The sequence below is a fragment of the Thamnophis sirtalis genome, unplaced genomic scaffold, assembly GCF_051295495.1.
Source record: "Thamnophis sirtalis isolate CommonGarterSnake01/CBP01778 unplaced genomic scaffold, rThaSir2_p1.2 scaffold_6, whole genome shotgun sequence".
Classification (NCBI taxonomy): domain Eukaryota; kingdom Metazoa; phylum Chordata; class Lepidosauria; order Squamata; family Natricidae; genus Thamnophis; species Thamnophis sirtalis.
The window spans coordinates 15,043,916-15,057,021 of record NW_028261386.1 but is presented as its reverse complement, the minus strand read 5'-3'; the positions used below and the strand labels follow the sequence as shown (position 1 = coordinate 15,057,021).

Here is a 13,106-nt window from a genome sequence, read left to right as displayed (position 1 = left end):
ACCTCCTTTAAGCACAAATTTCACCAGTTGGATTCTAGCAAATATTCTTTGCAAAATAGGTGCATCACACATTGCAATTCCTTTAATCCCCTGATGAAAGTACACGCAATTTGGATCAAAATTTCCAAGAATTTGTACACGAAAGTGCTGCAACCAGAAATGCCTGCTCCAAACCTATAATCCCCAGTTCTTATCATAAAAGGAGTTTATTCATCACAACACGTCAGAAAACAAAAATAGCATAGATCCAGTTCAATTTAAAAAATAAAAATAAAGGACATTTTGTACTTATATACATCGTATTATATACATACACACCCTTCTAAAGAAGGAGGGGGAGACAGCATTGTCTTTCTACAATACTATAGGGCTATACAGATGGAATTAAAAAATCACTGTCCAGGAATCACAAGCCTAGAAGCAAAAGGAAATAAATGCAAGTTATTGTTTCTTAAATAAAGCCCTGATTCATTCACAAAGTGCTTATGTGTATTTAAATATAGCTATAGCTCTTTCCCATTGAGCAACATTATGTAACCTTTTAAACATATCTTCTAAGTTTGAAAAGCTATGGCACTTCCCCCTAGAACAGGGGTGTCAAACTCAAGGCCCGGGGGCCAGATCCAGCCCACAGGGTGCTTAGACCTGGCCCAAGGGGCCACCTTGGAAACAATGAAGGACTGGGCTGCAGTGCCTCTGCCAGTTAAAACGGAGCTTGGTCCCCACGAGCTCCATTTTCGCTGGCAGAGGGTTGCAGGAGGTCGTTGCAGCCGAAAATGGAGCTCGATAGCCTGTCTCGCTGGCAGAACACTTGAGCCACCACAGACACCCCTGACACGAGTGACATCAAGCTTACCACGCCCACCCCAGTCCCCCAAGACCAACTACATCCCTGATGTGGCCCTCAATAAAATCGAGTTTGACACCCTTGCTCTAGAGGGTTTGTCTCCCTCTAATGCAGTGTTTCTCAACCTTGGTGACTTTAGATCCTGTGGACTTCAACTCCCAGAATTCCTCAGCCAACTGGGGTCGCCAAGGTTGAGAAACACTGCTCTAATGGTTATGAGTAAGGAAAGCATTCTTTGTAGCCACTACTTGCAAAACTGGGATACTTTACAGAACACTTAAGCTAGTTATTCTGCTTTCTGTTCCACTTTAAAAAGAAAACCTTTTACTTTTTAGTCAAAATCTTTAAACAGAATAAAAACATGAAAAAAGTAACCATCACTGATTTCAGGTATTTTCTCGGGTGAACCAAGAAAGCTGCATGGATGCAGCCACAAATATTTGAGCTCGGCTCAAGGACATCTTTGCTTTTCAAGAGGGTGACATTAGCATTGGGTTCATAATATTGTGTATAAGAAACAAGTGCTTCTGATTTTTGTGGTAAAAAATTCTTGGGGGAAAATTATTGGAGTGAATTGTCAGTGCAATATTCTCACTAAATTTGGATACTGACAGCTCATAAGATTACCTGACAGCTCATAAGAAGATTAGCTTCTTCCATCATATTAGTTACAGTGAATTCAGGACAGTGCTGACAATTTTGGCTGTGTTCCATCAGGCCTTCTTCTAAGAGCAACTGGAGCTTTTCCTCAGTCATCCCCTTAAAAGAGAAAAGTCAAATTTCTATATTGATGAATCAAGCTGTTGCTTGTCCAGTTGCCAATTAGCCCCAATCCCTCCTTTTCTTGTTATATACACATGTAGAGAGTACTGGTTTTAAATTTGATGCCATCTTGCATTCATAACTTTCTAAGAACAGCTCTCAATAATGCTGAAGGCCCCCCTAATAAAGCATTTTGCTTTCTACTATGGCGAGCCAGATGCTATGGAAAGCTCAGCTCACAAGCAGGACATGAAGGCAGCGTCTTCTGTTTTTTTATTTCACAGGTAGTCCTCCAACCCCAACTGGGACTGGAATTCCCATTGCTAAGCAATGCATTCGTAAACTGCAACCACATTGCTTAGCGATAGCTAAGTGAATTCCATTAGTCATTAGCCAAGAACCAACCCAGAGGTGGTATTCAGCAGGTTCTGACCAGTTCTGGAGAAACGGTAGTGGAAATTTTGAGTAATTCAGAGAACTGGTAAATACCACTTCTTACTGGCCCCGCCCCCATCTATTCTCTGCCTCCCAAGTCCCAGCTGATCGGGAGGAAATGGGGATTTGGTTCCACCACAAAACCGCGATGCCCTTATCCGCGCCGACATAAGTGCGGAGGCAAATCCGCGGCGTCTGAAGCGCTAAGAAAAAAAAACCTACCGCCGCGACAACAGCGCGGTGACAGAAGGGCGTTTTACGTGCTTCGTTCTTTGCCTCCAAAGGTAGCCCTCCTCCTCCAGCTGACAGTGGCAGCGGGCACGGGGCAAAGCGGGCTGCCCAGCAGCAGCAGCCCGCGGGAAGGGTCCAGCTCAGCCGCGGGGGGCAGCAGGAAGCGGAGGAGGACGCGGCAGCGGCGGTGGCTGAGGCTCTCCCGGGCCGGCGAAGCGGGCTTGCCGGGCGGAGGCAGGCTGCCCTCTTCTTCCTCAACAACATCTCCTTGGACGGGCGGCCTCCGCTGCCGGCGCCTCCCCCGGAGGAAGAGGCAGGGTGGGCGGCAGCGGCGGCTGAGGCTCTCCCGGGGCCGGCGAAGCGGGCTTGCCCGGTGGTGGCAGCTGCCCATCCAAGGAGATGTTGTTGAGGAAGAAGAGGGCGGCCTGCCTCTGCCGGGCAAGCCCGCTTCGCCGGCCCCGGGAGAGCCTCAGCCGCCGCCGCTGCTGCGTCCTCCTCCGCCGCCAGCATTGGCGGCCCTGCTCGGGCCCCCCACGGGCTTCCTGCTGCCCCCCGTGGCTGTGTTGGACCCTTCCCGCAGGCTGCTGCTGCTGGGCAGCCCGCTTTGCCCCGTGCCCGCTGCCGCTGTCAGCTGGAGGAGGAGGGCTACCTTTGGAGGCAAAGAACGCTCTTCTGTCGCCGCGCTGTTGTCCCCGCGGTGATGACGCGCGGTGATGACGTCGCGACTTTAGCGACGCGATTTAATCTCCGCTATTTTGCGTAGCGCGGTTTTGTCGTGCCACGGGGGATTTTACAGTAACCTTCCCTTGCCATGCCCACCAAGCCATGCCATGCCCACAGAACTGGTAGTAAAAAAAATTGAATCCTACCACTGGACCAACCTCAATCAGAGCCATTCCGGGCTTGGTCACTTCTAGCCCTGAGTCTTAGTTTTCCCAGGCAAGGGACTGCCTTCCCTTCAACTTCCCCCCCCAAATGCCTCCCCTTTCATGTCTGTCTTTTTTGGCCGCCCTGCAGAATTGCGCAACTCTGAGATGCTTCCCATGCTACGATACAGGGGCTTCCTGATGTGCCATGACTAGAGGGCTTTCAAGAAGCCCCTGAGGCACAGTGCAAAGCTTCAGCTGCCGCTGGAATCCTTACCCACCCCAGGAAGCTGCAGCAGAATGGTGTAAGTGCTGCCCAGCATGAAGCCGCCATCTAGCAATGCCCGGCAGGGTAAACAGCTGCCCAGCAAGCGCCAGCTGCTCTCACTGCTCTAAATTCTGAGAGCGTTGCTGACCTTCACTGTCTTCTTCCTACTGACAAGGCATGCTTGGCCTGGCCCCTTCACAAGGCAGCTACTGGCCATATGAGGGCATCTTCCCCAGGCATCCGGAGGAAATTGCCTTGGGTGACCTATGGAAGAAAGCCTTGTGCGGCCAGCAGCTCTCTTATGAAGGACCAGGCTGGGCATCCTTGGTAAGCCATGGGATAAAAAGATGGCAAAGATCCACCAGGGCAGCATGGACTATGGAGTGCAGAGAGCCAAAAGGCCGGGGGGGGGGGGGGGAGATTGAACCAATCCTGTGGCTGTAAGTGAAAGTAGGCTCCTAGTACCTGTATTTTAATCACACGACCTCAGAAGCACTGCAAAGGCCAGAACTAGGGATCAGTTGTAAGTCTCTTCATTCAGTGCCACTGAAACTTCAAATGGTGACTGAACAAAGTTGAAAACCTCCTGTATTTCATTTTTGGGGTAATTTCAGTTGATAATAAATCCTAGATTGGACCAAAGGCCACCTAATACAGCATCATTAGCACATCCTGTTCATGTCCCTCAACAACTAGTATAGGCCAACATCACAGTACTGCCTCAGAAACTGGAGGAAAAAGATACCCAACAGGAAAAGGGCTTAAGAAATCAATCCTTTTCCTACACACACACACATTCACACAAACTGGTCAGTGAAGAATGACCATTCTTGACATAGAAGATTCACAGATCACAGTAAGTTGATTTGCTGTAAAGTAGAAATCACTTGGCTGGGATCATAATATGTACTTAGCTGGCTAGCTGGGCCTCCAGGGGATCAGACTGTGAAAGATCTCGTTTTCATCAATTTTATATCTAAATATGTTTAAGTGAGGGAGAAGCGATCAAACCAACAAACATACGTATGCAAAGCAGAAGCTTAAATACTGGCATTCCTTGACATTTGCTTACCAGGCTATTGATGCAGAGTCCACATTGGCATGCAACCATGTTACTCATCACACTGAGATTGTTCCTAGATGAAGAGACAATTGCAATGATGAAAGTGAAAAGTAATTCGTCTAGATTGCCCTCGAAGGCATTGCACATGGGGATCAAACGAGAAGGAAAGTGAAAAGCCATCAACTGATTAACTGAATCAGAAAAGCATTCTGCTACTATACTACCTTGAAAAATTATTTAAAACTTGACATCTCAAAAACAATTGTAGGGTCCAATTTATATATTCTGCAGAAACTGGGTAGCTAAAAAATGCCATGAATCTCTACTACGTAAGTCTACAAGTAGGAGGGTCAAATGACTGAAGAAAGCATTTCTTATATGTATATTCTTATATGTATCCATAAAAAGAAAACAGGCATGTTTGAATATTTCTGAATTGCTTTCAGTCTAACTGCTTTTCTCTAGGTGGGTTCTGATGTCTAGCTAAGCCATAGTTGGTGCATAATGAATAGTAGCCTATTCACAAGTCACAACAGCTGAGAAATTGGGATTTGCAGATGTTGAAACCAGCTACGGGATATAAAACTAAGAACAAAATCTTTTCCTGGTCAAGCAACACAAATAAAATAGTGGTCAGCAAGAAGAGGGTCAACCATGAAGCTGACCTGACCGGGGCCATCTTGCAGCTTCAGTGTTGCCACACTGGAGCTGAGGGATAGGGAGGGGGGGATTTGAGATAGCTGGGACTTTGTAGCCAAAATAAAATACTTTCCCTTGGGAACCAAGCACATTCTCACGGTTCCACCACAAATGCGCGTATGTCAAAAGCGCGTGTGACTAAACCACGGTGACAAAACTGCGCCGTCAAAACCGCGGAGACGAATGAGCGCTGAAGCGCGCCGACAACAGCGCGCCGACAGAACCGCGCTATAACATAACCCTAAACCTAACCCTAACCCTAAACCTTACCTTAACTTAAATCGCGCTTCTGTCGGCGCGCTGTTGTCGGCGCTCATTCGTCTCCGCGCTTTTGACATCGCGGTTTTAGCGCCACGGTTTTGTCGGCACGCTTTTGACATTCGCGGTTATGTCGTGCCACGCATTCTCACACCTTGTCACCGAAAGGAGGAGTGATATCACAGGCAACCAGACACTATTGTTATTGGACTAGGTGACTGATTGTTTTGGGTATGTGACAAACTTTTACTTTTAATTAGGTGAAAATCGTGGGAAGAGTCGGTTTTCACCAGATCTGTGCCAATATAATATATACAATAAAGCTATTCTTTGAGGAATCTACCTGCCTCTGAGTTTGCTTGCTATGGATCTACTACTTGGAGCCCCGACAAAGTGAATATGTTGAAATGATCTGCAAAAGTTAGTTATTTAAGTTATAAATAACTGATTGAACAGCATGACAAGGAAAATCAGAAAGGAGGAAGAGTGAAAAGCACTTTCTGCAGTCCTGAATATAGAGCCCTCCACACTGCCACATTACACTACAAATTCCACTAGTTAAGAAAATCATCCTTACTTCAGGGTGCAAGAAAGGAAATCCAATTTTTTTGACTCTGCTTATCTCTGAAGATGGAAGAAAGAAAATGTCTGCATAAAAAGAACTTGCACAAAATGAAGCTGAACCTGCAACTGAAACAGTAGTCCAATGTTGGAGTAGCGGTCAAGGAGTTGGTTTAGGAAACTAGGAGATTGGGGTTTTTAGTCCCATTCTAGGTGTGAAGGTTGGCTGCATCAATTAGGGCCAGTCACTCTCAGCCCAACACACTTCTCAGGATGTTGTGGGGAAAATAAGAAGGAGTATTACGTATGTTCTCCATGTTGATCCAAAGGTGCTTTTTCAAAAGGCAACTGGACTTTGTTTTTCCTTGAAGATGTTTCACTTCTCATCCAAGAAGCTTTTTCAGTTCTTCAAGGAGAAACAAAGTCCAGCTGCCTTTTGAAAAAGCAACTTTGGGGCAACCACGATCTGGATGACTGAGAATTTCCATACACATTCTCTACCTTGAGTTATTCCTAAAAACAACAAAGGCAGAATTTAAATGCATAAGTAAATAAATAAACACGTGGCCTGGTACCAAGCAGAAATGATTCACCTTCGACAGACAGGACAGATGATATGGCGTTCTGCGTCTAAGCCTTCGAGCATTGCCTTAAGGCATTCCTCCTCAAACTTCAGGCTTTGCTCATACTCCTCTATGGCCAGCTGTTCTGCAAAGGAGAGCATTGCTGTTAATTGGTTAAATCTCTTTTAAACTGAGTTTAATTCCTAGTAGCCTCATGGAGCTGAAAATTCTTCGCTTTAGAAACCTGGATTTTGAGCCACTTTCTGGTGAATATGACCCCATCCAACCTACCTCACAGGGTTACTGTACCGGGGAAAACAGGAGGAAGAAGGAGTATTAGGTATGTTGGTCATATTGAGTTATTTATGAAAATAGGTAGGATAAAAATAAATATATCTGTTAGCTTTCTATTCCAGTTTTCCTCAGGGATTTCAGGCAATCAATCGATCGATAGAGATATACACACACACACCATATTCCCCCCCCCCCCAATAGGATGAAAATCTGGGTGCGTCTTATACACTGAATATAGCATTTTTGGCCTCCTGAAACCCAACCACACGCATCTAGCTTTTTTTTGCAAAAATGGACGTGCCCAGATTTTCAGCCTACAAAATGCTCCTGAGGGCTGGGGAGGGTAAAAACAAGTGGAAAACAGGCCGTTCTTTGCTTGGTTTTGCTCCCCCCAGCCCCCAGAAGCACTATACAAGCCTCCCAAAGCCTATGCATGCCGTGTTTTGCAAAAAAAACCAGGCCATTTTTTGCTCCTCGCCGTCGTCGTCGTCTCCCCAAGCCCCCAGGGCTCTCAAACTCTCTGCATGTCCCATTTTTCAGAAAAAACGAGGCGTGCAGAGGGTTTGGGAGCCCTGCAGAGTACAAAAACTTTTTAAAAAAAATTTACCTTTTCAAAATATTGGTGCATCTTATAGTCCCAAAAATATAGTATACAGTATTCCATTTCTTTAGTTGTAATAGCAATATTGTGATTGTGGTTGGGGGAAGGCAAAATGGCCACTATAAAGTCATTTACTTAGCTTCTAGGAGTAGAATTGAATCTGGATCTCCCCAATCTGACATTTCAACTATATTGAACTGAAATATATCCAATTTTCTTCACTTTATTTCATGTTTTTGTTAATTTTAAATGTACCTTGTTTTCCCCCCCTTCCCTCCTGACATATTAGAAGTAATTTAACTGACAGTGCCTTCTCTGGGTCAATATATTTCATTCCTATGGAAATTGAAACTTTTCTTCCCTGCCTTTGAATCAAGTACATTATAAGATGCAGGTGTTTCTAATTTTGAGCTGATCACACATTTCCATCATCACATTCTAATTCACACTTTTTATCAATAGTTTACAAACTGCACTGCTGAAGGACGTATAGCCCTGAGATTCCCTAGAAAACTCCTGGCTGACCCTGCTTGCCTTTGTGGAAATTTATGCACTGTCCTTTAATAAAAGCATTAATTAAAGCAGCAAAATAAGCCTGGATACCTTGCAAGATCAGTTCCTGCTGGATTTCATCCAATACAGCCAGTTCTTCAAGTATCTAAAGAGAAAAACATCAAATTAAATGTTCTAGTCCTAATATTTAAGGAAGGGAAATGGTATATGTGAGAGAGACACACTTAGGACTGCTTCCATTTCATACAGTTGTTGTTGTTAGTTGTGAAGTCATGTCTGACACAACCCGACCTCATGGATAACATTCCTCCAGGCCTTCCTGTCCTCTACCATCCTCAAGTCCATTTAAGCTCACGGCTACTGCTTCAGTGACTCCATCCAGCCACCTCATTCTCTGTCGTCCCCTTCTTCTTTTGCCCTCAATCTTTCCCAGCATTAGGCTCTTCTCCAGGGAGTCCTTCCTTCTCATTAGGTGGCCAAAGTATTTGAGTTTCATCTTCAGGATCTGGCCTTCTAAAGAGCAGTCAGGGTTGATCTCCTCTAGGAGTAACCGGTTTAATTGCCTTGCAGTACAAGGGACTCGCAGGAATCTTCTGCAGCACCATAGTTCAAAGGCCTCCATTCTTTGGCATTCAGCCTTCCTTATGGTCCAACTTTCACAGCCATACATTGCAACTGGGAAAACCATAGCCTTGACTAGACACACTTTTGTTGGCAGGGTGATGTCTCTGCTTTTTAGTATGCTGTCTAGATTTGCCATAGCTTTCCTCCCCAGGAGCAAGCCTCTTTTAATTTCTTGGCTGCATACTGTCTCCAAAATCAAGACTGGAAACAGATGTTTGCCCAGTACCCTTCCATAGTAGTGAACTACATACATTAGGCTCTATCTACTAAACATTTCTCAGAACACAAGGGTGAGTTCTAAGTAAAAACCTTTCCACTGCTTTATAACATCAGGTCCATCATTCAAGAAGCTGGAAGGCATTTTGGCCTCCCCTAAGGCACTGTTCCCTAAAATTTCCAAGGCCCAGGGCAGGGGGGGGGGAGGCAAGGGGCTGTTGAGGGGGGAGATAATTTTGTGTGAAGGGTAGGTGTGCATGCTCGCACAAGTGGGGCTGCAAATACTGGTGCCCATGTTTGTCCGTGTGCGACTACGAGTACCGGTGCCCACATAAGTGGGGCTGTGAGCTTTCCGCTTGTGCGAATGGAGCTGTGAGTGCCAGCGCCCCCCGCAGGTGTGAGTCAGGCTGTGCCCACGCATGTGCCGGCCCTCCTCTCACAGTCTAGTTGCGAATAGGGCGCGGCCCACAGGTTGGGGACCTCTGTTCTAAGGTATACTTTTAGGTCAAGCTCAGAATTATTGTGATAATGCATTTTGGCAATGGTAGAATGATATGTGGTTTTTTAAAAAAAGAAAGTGTGTTTCTAACACAGCTTTTCTATAAGTAATACAAGGTTTTACATGCCAATTGAGCATTCATTTTTTCCACCCATTTTTTTCCTGTTATAACTGCTTCAAAATTTATTTTTGGATTTTCAAAATAATAATGTATTACATGCATATGCTATCTGATTCTCAATGACTCTGAGCAGCTCACAACAAATAAATTATAATAAAATATAAACTATTATAAAATATTAAAAATAAATTGTATTTCTATTCATATCCCACTTATTTTTTCAAATGATCTTGAAATTGTTTTTAAAATTATTTTAAAAGCCTCATATGCAAAGTTAATTTCTACAAGTAACCACAGAAGTGTTTCCTTTTTGCTTAATAAGAAAAACATATATGTTAAACATTCCGATAAATTGCTATTCAAGAAAGAATAGGACTTTCTTTCCAGTCCTAAACCACCTTTTCAAACCAATATGAAATAAAAATAAACTTTTGAATAAGTCATATCTGAACAGATGTGGCCAGATTTGCAAGTACGATAATTACATCTTGAAATTTTGTGCCTGGTTTTTGGCCCTACCATTGCATGATGACATCAGAAAAGACTATTGATCCCTTTAAAGCAGTGTTTCTCGACAGCTTGAAGATCTGTGAACTTCAACACTCAGAATTTCTTAGCCAGCCTGGCTGAGGAGTTCTGGGAGTTGAAGTCCACACTTGAAATTACTAAAGTTGAGAAACTGCTTTAAGAACATGGACACCAGACCTATGTCCTGACACACACACACACACCTCCCAAACTTCTTCATATGGCACTAACCTGGGAGGAATCTTGTTTTCTGAGAGAGGGTAGCTGAGAATCCACAGAATGCAAAGCTTTCCACTCAACTTCCATCACCTCCTGTACCAGCAAAGCTTTATTTGGTCTACTCGCTCCATTTTCTCCCACTTGACGATATCTTTCAAGCAACTTGGCCCGACTACTTTTCAGTCTATCCACACAGCGCTAAAGAAAGAAAGAAAAATAACTTCATATCAGCAGTAAGCCCTGAGCTAGAATAGAATAACGGAGTTGGAAGGGAACTTGGAGGTCTTCCAGTCTAGTGCGCACCAGGGATTGGTTCCATGGAGATTTTTCCGCAAACTGGAGGGGGTGTGGTTTTGCATGTTGCCTGTATACCATGGATGGGGCTTCACTTGTTTGTGTGGCCCAGTTACTGGCATGCTGTGGCCCAGTGCCAGTCCACGGACTGGGGTTTGGCTACCCCTGTTCTAGTCCAACCACCTGTTCAGGCAAGAAACCGATACCATTTCAGGCAAATGTCCAACCTCTTCTTAAAAATGTCCAGTGTTGGAGCATTCACACCTTCTGGAGGCAAGTTGTTCCACCGATTGTTCTAACTCTCAGGAAATTTCTTCTTAGTTCTAGGTTGCTTTTCTCGTTGATTAGTTTCCATCCATTGCTTCTTGTCCTGCCTTCAGGTGCTTTGGAGAATAGCTTGACTCCCTCCTTCTTTGTGGCAGCCCCTGAGATATCGGAACACTGCTATCATGTCTCCCGTAGTCCTTCTTTCTCTTAAACTAAACATACTCAGTTCCTGCAGCTGTTCTTCATATGTTTTGACTTCCGGTCCCCTAATCATCTTTGTTGCTCTTCTCTGCACTCTTTCTAGAGTCTCCACATCTTTTTTACATTGTGGCAACCAAAACTGAATGCAGTATTCCAAGTGTGGCCTTACCAAGGCATTATAAAGTGGTATTAACACTTCACGTGATCTTGATTATGCAGTCTAGAGCTGTGCTGGCTTTTTTGCAGCTGCCGCACACTGCTGGCTCACATTTAAGTGATTGTCCACTAGGACTCCAAGATCCCTCTCACAGTTACTACCATTGATCAAGTTATCACCTATACTATACCTGTGCATTTTGTTTTTCTTGCCTAAATGTGGAGCCTTATTTTTTTTCATCATTGAATTTGAAATGCAATTAAACTTTTTTCACCCCTGAATTTGAAATGCAGTGATTATTACGAATTAAGGTTTAAGAGGGGCGTGGGCGCAATTCGCGAAAAGGAATCTAACGAGCCTGGCATTAATCCGAATGAACTGCAAGCATTCTTTGCTCAAGAGGTCGCTCTCACTACTTTCTAGGGGTCTCCCTCCCAGGAAAGCCAGCATCCCAGGTACTCTTCCGAATTGGACGCGGGTCTTCGTCGGGAGTCTACTACCAATTTGGCGGCGGAATTGCCCGTTCGCGTTCCAACCTTGGATCTTTGGCGCCTCCAGCGTTCCAAGGACGGGAAGGGAGGAGAGGGCAGAAGTTTGATCTGCTTACCTGCCGGAAAGTCTCTTTCCACGGCGGGGTCCGGAAACCCTTGTAAAGAGCCTGGTGCCGCGGCACCAAGCCCGCCATGGCTCCTCCACTCCCGCGGCAAAACAAACATGGGCGGGGCTTAGCCGTTGGATTTACCTGCCAAGCTCCGCCACTGCCATCCATCCTAACTAAAGCATGCCGGGAAATGGAGTCAAGCAAAGAACCTCGGCGCCCGTTGCATGATGGGAAACCCCTGGCTTCCCTGGCTTGCTATGGCAGTCACAATGTTTCTGGTGCATGATGGGAATTAGAGTTCGTGTAGACGCGAATATTATTAGTTTGCAAGGCAAAACGACTGCAAAAGAACGGGTTTTTTTTTCCAAGCCCGTGTTGGAGGGATACGAAACATGCCGCGAAGGGTGTTCTCTTTGCTGCCCTTCTAATTGTTCTCCAATTTTAGGTCTCTCTTCCCCTCTTCCTTTTCTGGGCTAGGGAGAAAAAAATGCTGTCGTGGCACTGTGATATGGTTAGATGCAGTGGGAAAAGTTACAGATTTTGTTCCCAGGGTCTGGTAATGCTCTTTGATTATATGCTATCAAATCAAGGTCAACTCCTAGGCTAGTAATGCCCCTTCTACCATGCCAACTCATGGCATTATGGGGGACATTGGAGGCAGGAATATGATGTATATACTGCCTTAAATTGTATAGTAGTAGTAGCTGAGCATATATTTGCTGATCTAACAGTGTGACAAACAACATTACTTGTCATTACTGTTCCATTACTCTTTCCCATTGAAGTGGGGATGATGTTCCAGAAAGTGGGTGCCATGCATATCTCATCCTTTTGAATTGCTCACTCAAAAAACCTTCCCTCGCCCAGTCATTCTTTAATGGGTACTTTTCAATGCATTTGACAAATTCCATCACCTGTAGTTATTGGGTAAAATTGGTTTAGAGTTCAAATACACCTGGAATTACCAACTTGAGAAAGAGATGGCTAGCAGACAGAGAAGTGCTAAGATACCAAAAGACAGTGTGGGAAGTTATCATCCAGCCCTCTCCCAGAAAAATGAAATATCCTAGGAAATATTGAAAAGGCAGAATATTTCTCTGGATGTGAAAAGAAAATGTTTTAAAAGACAATAGTTGCCTATAGCTTTCTGCCCATCCCCAGCTAATGGGCCATTAAGATGGCCAAGCTAGCCCACTTTACATAATAAAGACTTCTCCTCACTGCAGCTGTAGGGGGAAGGGATATTACTCAACTCTCCACATGGCATCTGAGAACTCATCACAGCCTAGAGAGTAGCCCCCTGCATGGCACCATGGGAGTCTGACAACCAGTCAGAATACATTTATTACACAGGAACAGGAAACAGAGAGGTGGGACTGAACAGGGTATAAAAAGCCTAGCAAGCCCCTTCCTCAGCC

General features: G+C 44.9%; 1 protein-coding gene across 1 annotated transcript; it reads right to left on the bottom strand.

Annotated features, from left to right (window-relative positions):
- Window positions 1-67: 67 nt before the first annotated feature.
- On the bottom strand, window positions 68-11,816 carry RPAIN (RPA interacting protein). The gene is made up of 7 exons (XM_014061368.2): window positions 11,695-11,816; window positions 10,181-10,366; window positions 8,052-8,106; window positions 6,584-6,698; window positions 4,482-4,545; window positions 1,475-1,606; window positions 68-414 (listed from the first exon to the last, which is right to left on the bottom strand). The coding sequence occupies exons 1-7, from the start codon at window positions 11,770-11,772 to the stop codon at window positions 385-387; spliced, it is 660 nt and encodes a 219-aa protein (XP_013916843.2). The 5' UTR covers window positions 11,773-11,816; the 3' UTR covers window positions 68-384.
- Between the last annotated feature and the right edge of the window lie 1,290 nt (window positions 11,817-13,106).